At 52.6% G+C, this 15,546-nt stretch overlaps 6 protein-coding genes across 6 annotated transcripts; 4 read left to right on the top strand and 2 right to left on the bottom strand.

Moving 5' to 3' along the window:
- Positions 1-217: 217 nt before the first annotated feature.
- Positions 218-1,816, top strand: IAQ61_004521 (uncharacterized protein; the record flags this gene model as incomplete). The annotated part of the gene is made up of 1 exon (XM_003839122.2): positions 218-1,816. One exon carries the CDS (start codon positions 218-220, stop codon positions 1,814-1,816), a length of 1,599 nt encoding a protein of 532 aa, XP_003839170.1.
- A 799-nt stretch (positions 1,817-2,615) lies between these two features.
- On the top strand, positions 2,616-6,342 carry IAQ61_004522 (uncharacterized protein; the record flags this gene model as incomplete). Its single annotated transcript, XM_066096383.1, has 4 exons — positions 2,616-4,130; positions 4,209-4,269; positions 4,390-6,261; positions 6,317-6,342. 4 exons carry the CDS (start codon positions 2,616-2,618, stop codon positions 6,340-6,342), a joined length of 3,474 nt encoding a protein of 1,157 aa, XP_065953701.1.
- Positions 6,343-6,894: 552 nt separating this feature from the next.
- Positions 6,895-7,241, top strand: IAQ61_004523 (uncharacterized protein; the record flags this gene model as incomplete). Its single annotated transcript, XM_066096384.1, has 3 exons — positions 6,895-6,959; positions 7,040-7,065; positions 7,117-7,241. The coding sequence occupies 3 exons, from the start codon at positions 6,895-6,897 to the stop codon at positions 7,239-7,241; spliced, it is 216 nt and encodes a 71-aa protein (XP_065953702.1).
- A 279-nt stretch (positions 7,242-7,520) lies between these two features.
- Positions 7,521-8,235, top strand: IAQ61_004524 (uncharacterized protein; the record flags this gene model as incomplete). The annotated part of the gene is made up of 5 exons (XM_003839125.2): positions 7,521-7,576; positions 7,652-7,810; positions 7,874-7,898; positions 8,136-8,166; positions 8,219-8,235. 5 exons carry the CDS (start codon positions 7,521-7,523, stop codon positions 8,233-8,235), a joined length of 288 nt encoding a protein of 95 aa, XP_003839173.2.
- A 2,333-nt stretch (positions 8,236-10,568) lies between these two features.
- IAQ61_004525 (uncharacterized protein) lies at positions 10,569-12,098 on the bottom strand (the record flags this gene model as incomplete). The annotated part of the gene is made up of 1 exon (XM_003839127.2): positions 10,569-12,098. The coding sequence occupies one exon, from the start codon at positions 12,096-12,098 to the stop codon at positions 10,569-10,571; it is 1,530 nt and encodes a 509-aa protein (XP_003839175.2).
- An 875-nt stretch (positions 12,099-12,973) lies between these two features.
- On the bottom strand, positions 12,974-15,404 carry IAQ61_004526 (uncharacterized protein; the record flags this gene model as incomplete). Its single annotated transcript, XM_066096385.1, has 5 exons — positions 12,974-14,310; positions 14,379-14,540; positions 14,814-15,174; positions 15,250-15,283; positions 15,358-15,404. The coding sequence occupies 5 exons, from the start codon at positions 15,402-15,404 to the stop codon at positions 14,132-14,134; spliced, it is 783 nt and encodes a 260-aa protein (XP_065953703.1). The 3' UTR covers positions 12,974-14,131.
- Between the last annotated feature and the right edge of the window lie 142 nt (positions 15,405-15,546).

Consider the following 15,546-nt stretch of genomic DNA (forward strand, 5'->3'; position numbering starts at 1 on the left):
CATGTCCTTTGTTGCGTGCTTTTTGTTTGAGGTGTTTGAGGTGGCTTAGAAACAGGCTGGCCACTCATCACCCATGATGTACCGTATCATGATGGATGTGCATTAGCCACCGTTGTGTAAACTGATGGCGAGAACCGCGCATTGATTCGCACACGGAGCTGCAGCTCCCCATCATATTTGTGACTTATTCCGTATAGTGCGGAGCCTCATGCCGAACATGGATGGAAACCACTACTTTGGGACGATAAGCCCCTTCCATCTACTTCCATTGCCTGGGCTTCCCAATGACCCCGCACATTATCCTTCCTCCAATGTAGGAGTAAATTTGCTAATCCTCTACACCACCGGGCAATTGCGCGACATGACAAAGAGCGCATCCAGTCAAGCGTCACTCGATGAGCCAGTGTGCGGATTGCCAAACGATGAGCGCGGGGCTGCCGTCGGCGAAAGGGAGGGTGTTGAGGAAGAGTGGAAGACAATCAGACTCAAAGTCGACGTGCGACTGTGCAGTATTGCAGGTGTTCTCTGCAGTCTGAACCTACTGGACAGTGGGGTCATCTCGTCGGCGTCGGTTACATCCATGCTTGACGACCTGGACCTGAATGTTGGCAACAGATATTCAATTGCCATTTTCATATTCACGATAGCCTCGATTACCTTCCAGCTTCCCTCGACTATTGCTGTTCGTACCTTTGGACCGAGAATTTGGTTCGCCTCGATCACCTTCTGCTTTGGTATCATCACCCTAGCCACGGCGTTTGTGCAGACGTGGAGGCAGATGATCGCACTTCGAGTCTTGCTCGGAATCACCATGTCTGGCATCTACCCAGGCTTGACCTATCTCATCTCGACTTGGTACACGAGGAAAGAGCAGCAGGTGCGCTTTGCGCTCATGCAGAGTGGAGAAGTGATTGTATTGGCGACGGGCGGGATAGTAAACTTTGCGGTCAACAACACCTTGGACGGCACCTATCTCAAGGGCTGGCAGTGGATGTATCTAGTCCAGGGGTCTATAACAGCCTTTATAGGCATCCTCACGTACTGGTGGATGGTCGACTTTCCCGAACATGCACACGCATCCTTCCACTTCCTGACTCCCGCGGAGAGCGCACTCGCCTCTGGGCGAATTGAGAAAGATCGTGGAGACGTTGAGCCTGACCCGTTTACCTGGTCTAAGCTCTTGATGCATGCCAAAGACATCAAAGTCTACGGGTTTTGCACATTGTACTTGTTGCAGAATTTGGTCTCGACTTCATTGTCCTACTTCTTGCCCATTATCCTCCAGGGCGGCATGGGGTTCTCGAGCAACGAATCCATCCTGCTCTCCGCGCCGCCATACTACTACGCAGTGGTAGCGGTAATCTTCTCGTCCATGGTCGGTGACAAATATCAGCTCCGTGGACCTGTCATTATATTCAACAGTATATGCCTCATTGTAGGCTTTTGCATGCTCGGTTTTTCTGACCAGGTCACGGTTCGATATATTGGCACATACCTTGCAACTGGCGCCTACGTAGCTAATTGGGCGGCGATGGCAACTTACCAGGCCAACAATATTGTGGGACAATGGAAGCGAGTCTGGACAGCTGCGCTGGTGACGGCGTTCAATGGAGTGGGGGGCATTGCTGGCAGTTTCATCGTTCGGCAGCAGGAGAGTCCGAGGTACATGACAGCCATCTGGGTTAGCATTGGCAGTCACATCCTGATCATCGGTATTGTGGGCCTTTTCTCAGCCTGGTTTTACATTGCAAACCAGAGGCAGAGCAAAGGGAAGATGGTGTTGGAGCGGACTGAGGGTTTTAGGTTTACCTATTGATTCGGGGCATGGCCGATGTCTTCTTGTCGTGTGTAAGTTGTGTATGTGCTTGTGGTAGGATGCAGTGGATGAAAAATGCAAACTCTGGAGTACCGTAATGGAAATGTAAACCTTGGGAGTACCGCAAATAACACATGCTACCCAAATATGTACTGGATCGTCTCGATGACGGTCATTAAGTAGGTACCTAGATTGAAGTTGTCCATGAGAACGACTACGCTTACAGCAACTACTGGCTGTAAGGAGCTGACGTCGGTGCGGGTCGAAGCCAGCAACTAGCGGCCCGAGCGAAAGGCCAGCCAGCCCGTGCTCCACAGCCTCACGGACTTCGTGGGCCTAAACCACCAACCACACACCAGGCAGTCTCTCTCTCTCCCTCTCTCTCTCTCTCTCTCTCTCTCTCTCTCTCTCTTTCTCTTGCCTTCCTCTCCCTCTCGCCCTCTCTCCCGGTGGCTTCCTACAGCTCCGCCCCATTGCATCTGATCGCGTGCACCCGCGGCCCTCTTTCACCCACCAGCCACGACACTGCACCACTGCACCCACCAGCTGTCTAGCGTACAGCGTGCGGCGATCCGGAAGGCGCCCTACGCAGCCGCTCCCCTGGCCAGCCCTCTCCCCCCTCCCCCTCGAAGTGTGGCCGCAAGCCGTAGCTCTCCGCCAAGCTCCTGTGTATCCTGTGTATCGTCGCCTCCTGTCGTCGCCTGCTCAAGCTGCCAACAGACCCCAAATCTCCCTCGACGCCCCCCTACCCCACACTACAGGTCGTTGCAAGGGTGCGCGACCACGGCCAACCGCCGCCATGGTGTTCGTGGGCATATACCGCGCCGTCTACGACTATGAGCCTCAGAGCAGCAATGAGCTGGCCCTGAAAGAGGGCGACATCCTGATGGTGCTGGAGAAGTCGACTGATGACGACTGGTGGAAGGCCAAGAAGAAGGGCGGCGAAGATGAGGAGCACGAGCCGGAGGGTTTGATCCCGAACAACTACATCGAAGAGGCCGGCCCAGTCGCGCAGGCCAAGGCACTCTACGACTATGCCCGCCAAACGGATGAGGAGCTCTCGTTCAAGGAAGACGCACTCCTTGATGTGTACGACACCTCCGATCCCGACTGGACGCTGGTGGGCGTGGAGAGCGACTACGGCTTCGCGCCTGCAAACTACATCGAGCTCCTCCAAGGCAGCGCTGAATCCGCAGCCGCAGCCGCAGCCTCGCCAGCACTGCCCTCTCGTCCTGCAATGCCTGCCGCTGCCGCTGCCGCTGCCGACTCGGACGACGACCAGCCCCCTACGCCTGACTCGCCCCCGCACCAGAGCCCGGCTGCAGCCCTCGCTGGCATCATTCAGAAAAAGTCTGGACAAAGCGCCCCGCGGCCGACCATCTCTCCACCCCCCAACATCAGCGCTCCTGCCCGGAGGCGCGTGCAATTCACCCCCGAAGAGTCGGATGAGGAAGCACCCCCTCCTCGACTCCCCCAGCGCCCCCTATCAGACTCCGTGTCTCCTCCGCCAACCCAGTATGCGCAGCAGCGAGACCCGTCTCCCCCCACCAGTCAGCCCTCGCAACGCGTCACCTTCGACCAATATGATGCCCAGTTCCGGGACGACACGCCTGCTACTCCCGTGTCTGGCTCCGGCTACCACCTCTATAACATCTACGAATACCTCACACAGCCGGGCAAGAACAAGAAGATGCCCATGACGCTGGGTATCAATATACCAAAGGGGATGATCATGATTGCTCCTGAAAAATCCCGCGATGGCCCGCAGCAGGAATGGAGTGCGGAGAAGATGGAGTATTATTCCCAAGAAGGCAAGCACATCTTCATGGAGCTCAAGCAGCCCAGCAAAAGCATCGACTTCCACTGCGGGGCCAAAGACACTGCCTCGGAAATCATGTTTGCGCTTGGTGAGCTCGCTGGAGCAGCCAAGGGTGCTGGGCTGCGTGAAGTGCTCGCTGCTGGCTCTGGCAACTCGAACGTGCAAAAGAAGGGCAAGATGTTGTTCGACTTCATGGCACAAGGCGACGACGAAGTCACAGTAGGCCTCGATGACGAGATCCTGATTCTTGACGATTCAGCGAGCGACGAGTGGTGGAAAGTCAGACGGCTGAAAAATGGCAAAGAAGGTGTCGTGCCCGCTAACTACGTTGAGATCACAGAGACGGTCCCAATACACAATTCTGCTTCCCACATCGCTCGATCAGGCACAAATGCCGGTCGGTCGATAGTCGAACAGAACAGACGCGAGGAAGAGGAACTTGCGCGTCAGGCTTCGAGACGGAAGAGAACGGAGAGCGAAGCAAGGACCGATCAGGTAGGCCCTGGCCTGCATTTGCCCTCGCGTAATTCCAGCCTCATGCAAACAAACGTTGACCACCGTCGTACTTCGCAGAGATCGAGCAAGCGTGAAAGCTCTTCCAAGGACCCAAGCTCAAAGTCCTCCTCCAAGCCTAGTAAGTAGCATCCTTTAGTCTTGAGACTGCATGGTTTCGAGATTCAACATGACATGGATACCATGGGTCTGAAAGACGTCCCGTATTTGAAGAGAGTCTTTGCTAACTTTTTGCCTGTAGATCCCGCCAAGGTGCGCACTTGGACAGACCGATCTGGCTCATTCAAGGTTGAAGCCGAGTTCATTCTTATCAAGGATGGCAAGATTCACCTTCATAAAGTGAATGGTGTCAAGATAGCGGTGCCTGTAACCAAGATGTCAGTTGAAGACTTGGAATACGTCGAGCGTGTCACGGGTGAATCATTGGACGATGACAAGCCATTATCGGATCTAAAGAAAAGAAGTGAGCAAAGGGAGCAGCGGGCTCGAGATACAGGGCCGCGATCGCCGGCTGGAATCACCGTAGAGAAGAAGCCAGACTATGATTGGTTTGATTTCTTCCTCAAGTGCGGCGTCAATCCCCAGATATGTGAACGGTATGCCCAGGCCTTCTACAAGGATCAGATGGGTGAGGAGAATATACCTGATATCACGCCGACACTTTTGCGTACATTGGGTCTGAAGGAGGGTGATATCCTTCGTGTCACCAAATACCTAGATGGCAAGCTTGGACGAACAGGTGGTGACAAGCGCAGCGTCAGCTTTGCTGAAGATGGTGAGGAGGGAAGCGCGGGTGGACTCTTCTCCGGCCCTGGTGGCGCGCTGAGAAACAACACCCGCAAGGGACGGCCTGCACCTCCTGTCCAGACCAGCGATGTTGTCGATGCGAAGGCCTTTGAATCAAAGACAGACGGCTCAGTCAAGAAGGCAACAGACGGCACGGCAACTCCGTTGGTCTCTGCCCCGACGCCAAATAAGGTGGAAGGATTCGAGGATAATGCTTGGGATGTCAAGCCATCCAAATCAGCGTCTGCATCTACCGCACCGCCCGCTGCCTCACCATCCTCAACAGAAGCAGCCGCTCCTGCTGCGAAAGCACCTACGCTCACGGGCTCTCTAGGCGAGCTGTCTCTGCTCGATATGCCTGCATTGAAGCCTGAGGAGATAGCTCAACCAGCGCCTACCCCCGCCTCTCAGGCAGCTCTAGCCCCCCAATCCTCTCAGACCTCTCAACCAGCTCAAGGACCCGCCCCTTCTGCGCCAGCTCCTGTCCAACAAGCGCAGCCAATTGGTGCTACTCCAACTTTATTCGAGCAAGTTGCTGCCATCAAGGCTTTGACGCAGCCTCATAACATTGCCCCTCCTCGGATGCGACCACAAGCACCCCAGCAACAACAGGCAGGAGGACTCATTGCTCCACCGCCACAACGCTCCTCTTCTGCTCCCATGAATCCCCAACAGAGCGCATTTGGTCCGCCCCCACCGTTGCAGCCCCAACTTACAGGCTACAACCCAAACATGATGCAGAACATGCAGGGTATGCAACCGCAGATGACTGGATATACACAACAGCCTGGCAACATGGGTCTTCAAAATGGCCTCATGCCTCAACCAACAGGCTACAACGGCATGTCTCCACCACAACAGCCTATGCAGACTGGTTTTGCGCCGTTTCAACAACAACAACAACAACAACAACAACAACAACAAGCTGCCGGCTTCCAACAGCCCATGCCAACAGGCTATCAGCAGCAGGGATTTCAGCAAAACTTCCCCCAAAATGGAAGCCCATTTGCTGACCCTCCGCACGCACCATTCCAACCTATGCAGCCTCAGCAGACGGGCTATAGCACCTTTCAGCCATCCCCACTCAATCCACAAGCCACGGGTATCAACCGCTTTCTACCTCCTGCGATTCAGCCTCAGCCCACTGGATTCATGTCCGGACAGGCTCCTCCGCCCGTTCCACCGATGCCCTCGATGCCCAACATGCCGCAGACCAAGCCTCTAGTAGCGCAAAAGACGGGCCCCCCTCCGACGATCAAGTTTGGCGTGCCCGCAGCCAAAAAGCTGACGCCGCAACCGACGGGGAGGGCGAACCTTGCCAATGCCAGTACGTATTGCTCGCTCGCATTGTAATAGTCAATGGCCAACTAACAATGACACAGCTCCGCAAAATCCGTTTGGTTTCTAAATCCGGGTCGTGCTTGCATGGTGTAGCTCTGCTGTCGGGAGGCGTCTAATGATCATACTACTACATTTGCGCATGTACATAATTGTTCGACACCTTGGGTAGGCTCAGAGGGGTGTTGGAGGTGGGTTACTAGCGGCTTCTTCATAGCACATTTTTGCCTCTTGATAGCATGTTATTGATATTGTATATGCACTCAGTCAGTACATGTATGGGATGGGTGAAGAGGTGGGGGGCGTTCTCATCATTTTCATGTTGGCTAGATGTTCTCGCCTGGCTGGGAGATGAGGATAGTTGAATCTTGGACAATAGGCACAGTGTCAAAGGTAGGTAGAGCAGGCAAGGTTCAGTCTGGGAGATGTCCGGGCGGGTGGCAATGGCAAGCTTTTGCCAAGAAGAGCTTGATATGGCTTGGTTTGATGGCCAAGGTGTACGCACGGATCATGAATCCAATGGTTCCCAAGGCTGGGGGTCCAAGCCACCGTTGGAGTGGCGAGTGGCTGGGCTGGGACACTTGGTGACTTGACAGGGACGGTTATGATTTGCGCAAACTCGATGGCTGTAGACAAGACAAGACAAGACAAGACTCTGCTCGGCGCAATCAAGGTGCCGAGGTGGTGGTAGGTGGCATGGATACGTAGGTCTAGGTACAGTGGATTGACGAAGAGCTTGTCCCGTCCCGATGGCCTGAGAGGCGCAGTCACACACGGCGGCGTCACAGTAACAGTATAGAGTACAGTCTACTGGGAGCAGGATGCAACACTGACCGTACTATAGCTATGCCGAGGATCCAGTGTCTTGCGCCAGATCACAGCTTCCAAACGATGAAAGTGGAGTACCCCTGGGGCTGCACAGGCAACAGAAGCTCATACAAGGAGGCCAGCCCGCTTCGCGCCGGATGAAGAGGGTTGAAAGACGGTGCTTACCCCAAGTCCGAGGGTCTGCGTGTGAGTGTGAGTGACTAGTGTGTCTCTGCATCTGTGTCTGTGTGAGTTGCTGGCCCACTCTCTCCCGTTTCGGCCATCTGCTTGCGCTCCTTGAAGATATACCTATCCCCTGTACCGACGACCCGCCGCCCTCACTGTGCATCTATCCTTTGCGCATTTGGCCCCCTCTTCGTCAACCTCGCGTCCTCCACAACTTCCTCCCTCGTGGCCGAAGGTCCCTGAGTTCCGTTTCCCATGTCTGCCCAAGGGTACTATCAGGGTCAGGCGCAGCCGCAGTACCCACAGCAAAGGTAAGCTTAAAAGGCTGGCCCTGGTTGGAAAAGAGAAATCTTGGACAACATCTCAGTACCTAACCTTGTCCCCAGTTATGGTCCCACGGGCGGCGGCTATCCCCCCCAGCAGCAAAACGGCGGAGCTCCACCTCAGCAACAGCAAATGTACTACGGCCCACCCCAAGGACAATCCCAATATCAGCAGGCGCCTCCACAAAAGCAAAAAAAGGACAGGGGATGTCTGGCTGCATGGTGAGCCATTCCACTGCTGAAAATCGAGCGACGAGGAGCACACCCATACTGACCATGCATCAGTCTAGCCACGCTATGTTGCTGCTTCGTATGTGAGGAGGGCTGTGAGTGTTGTATCGACTGCTGCGAATGTGCAGGGGATATGTGTTAAATGGGAGCATCAATCCCGTTTCCACGCGACTTTGCATGCTTCTGCATGTAAGCTCTAGTAGTAGCTTCTCCATACTCGTGGCTTGCAATCTTCAGGATTACATTGTGATTGCCCATCAATGTCTTGAAAGCATCTCGAGAACTCGTGAATGCACTCGTTTTGATCAGTTTCCAGCCAGAAGGAAAGAGGGAGGAGACTGACAGGTGTCAGTACAACTGTGAATGTGAGATGAGGACAAGGCTAACAACGGACGCAAGATAAATTCGGAGAATAGCAAAAGAAACTACTCTGCGACCTCAGTAATTTTGTAATTTTTTTCGTAGGCGACCACAACTCAAAGTCCACTTGTATATCACAGGCCGATAGCCGGTGTGTCCATGATCCAGCTTCATTTGTAATATTAAAGTAATCCTTGCATGTAGTAACTGTCGACGACCAATACTGGTCGTGGGGGGGGCCATTTTTCCCCTTGAAATCCCTACTAAGTTAGCCATCGGTAACATATGCCATGGCAGACACATGAAAAGCATCAAAATTTGCATAATTTTGGTTCTTAATCCGATATAATCTCATGAAGCCGAAGTTTCTGGGGCGCGGAGATGTCTGGTCAGTGGTGGTAGCAACAAAGATCTCACGGGACTGGAACGTATACATGTGGTCGAGATTGTGCGTACAAAGAATATAACAACATACCTATATCCCATATTGGCGCTGGACAGCCCATTATTCTTGTGGTTGTAGTACCTTGTGCCACTTATTAGTGTGTGCGCTGCGCCATATTGTACAACTTTTGTCATGGCCAATTTGATCCTCGCATTAAATTCAAGTTACGGTCTTCTTGATACCAATCTATATCAGTGTCTCGGTTTTTGATCGCAAATGCTTTCCCTCTGGGTCCTGCTCTTATTCCAAAGACGCAATATCCAACCTGTGTCCTATTCAACTACTGGTATTCTTGGCTGAGTGAATGACTTCGCGCATGCTTTTCAAGTATGTAGTCTTGACATTCCGAATTTGTCCTTTTTTATGGTCCCTCAGTCGTTGTGTTTGGCATCATCCAAGCTTCAAGAATACCAAGTACTTATTGTATCGAAAGATGTGCTGAAGACTTGGTCATTGTCACTACCGGTAAACACGGACTCATGTAGATGCTTTTGACCCATCCGTTGTGTGATACAACATGCCCGGCCATTTAACGGGTGTCATTCGTCAATGACACAGGGTTTCCCTTTGAGGCCAAACCTCTTTTGCATCCCAGCTGACAGCAGCTACCAGTACAACGAGCAGGCCGATTCCACAACATCTCGTCCCCGTCGGCTCAAACCCCAATCGCACGACGCATTGCAACCTATCCACCAAGCAATCCCATATCTTCAAGACTGCACTCCCCAGGCCTCCTGATCTCCCAGCGGTGCTTCGCGTCCCCCACACCGGTTGGAGGACTTGCGTGCACTTATTGATCTCTACTTGTACCATTCGTCGCCTATTTTTGTGTTGTCGCAATCTCACTCTAGCCATTCTACATTCTGCATGCGCGCCAGCCTCTTGGTTCAAGTGCCAGAGATCCAGGCTAAAGGAAGCGAATGAAGGAAGTGACGTGTCAACGTGAATTTCTTATCGGGCTACTCTGGATGAGCATGATAAAGGGTGGGAGTTTTCTGAAGGGAGCCCGAGTTGAGGAGGCTCAGCAGTGAGGGGAGCCGGTAAGACTAATCCATATTCAAAGTCAACAAGATGGCGGCATGTGTTTCCCTCCTCACTTAGAACAAAAAAGTATTTAGTGATTTGACAAATGCCCCAAATCATCCCAATTGGATTACCCTTGCCAGTCCTCCTGTCCGTGCCTCGTTTTTACAGGTCTAGGCTTCAGCCCCGCGGTCTTTCTCACCGGTTACATGTGACAAGGTACTGAAATGGCCATCTGGAAGTCTAGAATTCACGTCATCGCGGTCTCACTATAATAATACCCCGCACGAAAGGGTCACGGAATTGACTGCGTCCGGTGAACGTTCTTACACGGGGGCAGGGGGAGTCATTCCACCTTCATATTGCTCGTGGAGCATCAAAGTAGCTGAGCATGTTTATCCATTGCGCCATGGGACTTGTGCTAGGCGCGTCTGATTTTAAGATTTTTTGGACAACTTAATACAGGATTACGATGACAAGCAGCCCGTTGTAGCTGTTTGAGCTTAGATAATCTTAGTGGAGATCGGCACATTGTTGTTCGCTACTACGTCGGTGACTGTAATTCGATGGGACTGATCTATCAAATTTGTGGACACAGAATAGCCTGACTATGAAATCCTCTGGTCCACTTCACTGAGCTGATTCAGATGACAATCTGTCTGTATACGCTGACCGGGAGAACGATTTGAAAGTCGCTGGGATTTATGTAGATGAAGTTACAATTGGATTGAAATGCCACTGAAGATCGAGAAAGGCATAAAATCTTCTCAAGATTATACCGTATGCGACGTTCAAGTCCATCAAGAGAGTCCTGCGCGAGTTGAAGCGAAATGCCCACTCATATTTGCAGGTAATTAGGGTTCGATATGAAGACAACTTATAGGCTGTTACGTGCCGCGTGAGCCTCAGCAAACAGTCCATTTACTGTTTCCCTGAGTTGTCTTCACTCTCCACGAAAGCACGCCCTCGCGGCCTGCCGTCCCCAATGCTCCATTCGCCACCTTTACTTCTGATGAGACCCTCGTCAAGCAGATATTGTTCGAGTCCGGGATCTTTACGCCAGCTGGAAATATCAAGTATATTCATGCCGACCCTACGGTCTTTCTCAAGATGGGATCCTACATGATCCATGCGATCAGCCCAAGAGTTAGGCCCGCTGAAGTCCTTCGGACAGAAAATGCAAGACGACCGTTGTGGTGCTTTTCGTAGTTTACTGAAGCAACGCGTCTGGTGGTCTGCAAGGTTGGCTTCATTGACGGGGTAGTCTGCGTGTGAACGGGCTAGTTTGTCTTTAGGCCGGGCGTGCATTCGACGGAGATGTTGTCTGAAGAGATCCATGCGATTGAAGTCATTGTGGTAAAGAGAGTCCTTATCCTTGGGGTCCGATGTTGGTGCACAGATGTCACAGCGCCAGAAAGCAGTCTTGATATGCTGAGTAGAGACATGTCTCTTCCATTCATTCTTGGATGCGAATTCGGATTCGCATCCGTACGGAGCCAAGGGACACGGAAAATGCCGACGCTCCTCGATGGAATTGATAGTTTTAGGGGAGGATCTTGGAGCGTTTGATGTTTGTCTGTTTCTCTTCGTTGAATGTAAGGAGCTAGATACAAATGAATCCTTGCGCTTATGTACACGACGTCTGGTCGCTCGACCTAGGCCGCGGGTAGAGGCAGAGGATCGCTTTCGCTTTGAAGATCGATTGAAAGGGTTGTAATCCGAGTCTGAGGCTGGCCCTTCTTGATCGTCTACAGGCTGCACAGATTCTGCGTCTCGCGCTGAGTGCCTGATACCCGATGCCGCATAATGTGTTCTTGTCGAACAAGTGTCAGAATTAGAAGTAAGTGTATCCTGATTGTAGTTCATCTCTTGCTCGAATGTAGCGTCTTGGATCCCTTCCACTTCTTCGCCGCCTGCTTCTGGTTGTAGCACAGGGCGTTCGATCTCAAGCTCACGAGGATTGACTACAGTATGAGATATACTGGTTCCTAGTAAGTAGGATCCAATTTCAAAGGGCTCTGTCGAAGGATATGAGTGTTGTGATTGTGGGCACTCTTTTGAACCACTGTACAAATCCGGGTGATACATAGGTGACGACCGAAGCTCACAGTGACTGGCATGGCTTGAAAAACCTGAGGTAGAAGAACATTCCGGAGACAGAGTACGCGCCATGTCTACAAAATGCCATTGCTGTGCGTAGTTCTTTTCGATGGGGGATGACGAGGGCGTCTTCGTAACAGGTGTTTGAGGATGAAAAGGTCCTTGGTCGTGCCTAAAACGTTGCATGGGCTGTAAATTGACCAGGCCATTGTCCGAATCATCTGAGTAGTCACTGATCGGCTCCAACCCCATGATGGTTTGTTTGTATGTTGGCAAGTGGTACTCATGATCTACAGGCCAGATATAATATCCTTGTATCTGAGGTAAATCTCTATATTGGTTGATAGCCATGTCTTAAGCCCGACGTGATGATCTCGGTGCCGTTCGGGATTTCTCCTGGCAATCGAGTATGGAGGTGTGTACAAGGTGATAGCGGTGGATCAAGCGCCGGGTCAGGCGGCGTGTGTCCTGGCTTGATCTTGTCAGAGGGACCTTGTTTGGCTTCCATGAATGCTATCTCACCTCGATGTCTCGTAGCTATTCGTTCAACGATACCACAGATTGACCCGAATGTATGAGACAGAGATGTCAGTGGTGAATAAATCTGAACTTGATGTTATAGAGGTGCCTGTAGGACAAAAGGCAGCGGGCTATCGATTTCAAGGCAGAGTGCTCAGGTAACAGACTTGGGATTCTTGTTGTTAAAATGCGTGGCCCGCAGTCCCGGTGAACCTGGGCCTGCACTCGGCTCTCCATACTCTACCCCATTTTATGGTGTATAACCCACAGAGCCGCATTCTCTTACATTTCGTGCTCATTGGCGCTCAAATTAACAGGGGCCCCTCCACTCAGCTACAGAGCTGCTGAAGCCCCCCTGCATGCCCATCGCATGGGTTCACCGGTTCTGGGCGGCCGTGTCATGGCTCCAAAGCCACCACCATCCAATACATGGGCATATGGCTTTGGCCTCTAACGCGGATAGGACGAAACCCACAGAGCAAAGCCCCAGAAACAAAAAGGAAATCACACCAGAATTGGGCAGATCGGTGCTACATCGCGATAACAGTCAGCTGACAGAGGTGCCTAAGTTGCATCTGAGGACTTGCAGGATTCGCTAGAGCTTGAGCCATTGGAGCGGAACGAGTGAAGAAGGTGAGAAGTTAGTCTGACACTCCACAAGTTCGTGGTTTGGGGGCCGGACACTAACTGTGATGATGCTTGAAAATGCAGATGTTAAGGATTTGGATCATCGTCCTGGATTGTCGGAAGCCCCATTCTAGAGCCACATCACAAGGGTATTGTCTGTACTCTAGATAGACTTTTCGTACCACCCGCACCTAGATGAGGTGTGGACCGCTCTGAGTGTTCCGCGGATTGAAAATATTATCGAGCAGTCCAGGTCCCGATCGCAACATGGCACATGTCAAACAAGAACAACCTCCGACCGGTGGTGTTGGAGTATGGTCCTTCATTGGACTGCAAGATCAGCGGTAGCAGAGGAGGAACCCCTTTCCTGCAAGCATTTCCGAGCAAGGGGATCAGAATAAGGCGCAGCACTATCTGCCTTCTAGGGTGCTGTCATACTGCTGTGCCAGCGGCACATGTTGTGATGGCCAAGTTGATCCTGCCATAGGATTCGCGAACGAAGGCTGACACAGTGCGCCTCGACTGTTTCGCCAGCTGTACCTCCACCACCCACCTCTACATCAAGGCCACGGCCCAGCCCTCAGACTTTAGGCACGCACAAGTTGCGATGCATTGCCTGTGCGCTGTGGAACAGCCACACCATGGCTCTAGGCTTTGCAGGCGCACTTGGGGGCGGGAGCGTCCCGCATACGTCGAGACGCTGAGTTGCAGGGAAGCGCGTGGATGGAGGACTTTCCGCAAGCTTTGGTCCTGCGCCGTCTGCTCATACCGGTAAAAGCCTCCTGGCGAGTTGCCCAGCGCCCCCTGTCTCAGCATTCGGGGGAAAGTCAGTATAGTCATTGTCAACGAATGTACCAGCAGGCTGTTGTCGTATTCTTCGCCGGTTCTGCTCGAGGGTGTCTCGAGAGAGCTTTGGAAGGCCCTCGAAATGAGCCAACTACAGGCGCATATTCTCCCTAATGTACAGCACCTCATCTCCCCGCATAAGCCGGCTATGCCACCGATTCCACGACGGACCATCATCGCCACAGCAACCACGCAGCCGGGACCTGATTGCCATAGATACTGCCTACCTATCCTGTGGTCGGCTACGTGGTTCAACACCCTTGTGTTCTTCAGCATCCTTGTTCGTATTGCAATATGGGGTGAGGGCTGACTGCCGTCAAAAAATGTCATGAACGCCTCTGTCCCACTTGGCAAGGTGAGGACGATTATGCGAACCCAACCACACGACGGATTCACGCCGCAAATTGGGCCACAAGACGATCCTCGATACCCTCCAAGATCCATCTGTGCTCAAGAACCTCGAGATTCTCGGCTTCGCTCAGGAAGAGCTTGTCAGGATCTTGCTCCGGGCCCATCATCCCGCCTGCGCCTCCGTTCGCCATGGCCATCTGTTGCGTGACCTGGTTGGCGGCTGAGAAAATCGCAGTCAGCCCATGCTTAATCAGGACGATGGCTCTCTCGACCTCGAGAAGTACGTACCATTGTTGCTGCCAAGAATGAAGTTATAGACTGGCTGTAATCCGAACAAAGTCAGGAAGTACCAGGACAAGCTGGAAACCCATCTAACGTCGAGATCACGCGTGCCCACACCAGACTGAAGCATAGACTTGAACTGAGGCGTCAAAGGAAAAGGCAATTTCACTGTAGATCGGGTTCAGTTAGCAAGTCATTCCCATTGCAGGGCTGAGGAAGGGCATCGGATAGCCCATGCCAGCACAGCCGGGAAGGAGGTGATTCGAACAGAGCGTAGGATGCCAATCCTCGCTTCACCATCGCGAACAGCCCTCCGCTGCCGAGGGTGAGAGCGTGGAAGTAGAAAGCTTCTCCTTGTGGTATGGGTTGCGAGGCGGTTTCTCCATGCCAACAAAGATCCAGCCATCATGCAAACTTCGCGTTGGAGGGTGGTGCACTTACTGATCACAAAGCCAGAGAAGAAGGCATTGATCCAGCCCATGATCAACGTCTGTGGGATCATCATAGCCATATTCCCCTTCATCATGCCCATCATGCCTTCCATAGCTGCAGGGTCGCTCATGGGGTTTGGCCTCGGCTTGCCCCTCTGTTCTGGCTCGGCCAGGAACTTGCCCTCTTGGTATGCTTGCACCATGTATGCTTTGCGCGCGGCAAATGCAGAAGGAGTGAGTGCGTTGGCGTTGGTGCGTAGATTGACGCCGCGGATGAGAGAGCGCTGCTGTCGCATCTTGGGAAGGTCGACTTTCTTCGGCGTGGTTTGTAGGAGCGTCATGGCGTAGTGGCGGAGGATACCCGTGAGGATCTGGGGGCCATGAGTTAGCCTACTCTAGCGGAGAGTCGGGTCATGGAAATCGAGGCAACTGAGGTGAAAGCATACCATGACCACGGTGATTGGGAGTAGAATCCACCAACTGTGCACATGTCAGTCGTCATCCTTCTTCGCGGCTCCCATGACCATCATGCAGCATGCACGCAAGTGACATACAAGAGGGCAGGATCCCTGTGGATCGTCTGGACTACAGGTTGCGCCATCTTGTCGGTACCTGAACCAATAATGTGGGGGCGATGTAAATGGTAGAGACGAGGAGGAGGACTAGGGAAAGCGGTGTTGTTGTTGTTGTTGTTGTTGTGGTGGTGGTGGTGGTGGTGGTGGTGGTGAAGGTAGATATGGTTG

The sequence above is a fragment of the Plenodomus lingam genome (genome assembly GCF_022343315.1).
Source record: "Plenodomus lingam strain CAN1 chromosome Unknown contig_19, whole genome shotgun sequence".
Classification (NCBI taxonomy): domain Eukaryota; kingdom Fungi; phylum Ascomycota; class Dothideomycetes; order Pleosporales; family Leptosphaeriaceae; genus Plenodomus; species Plenodomus lingam.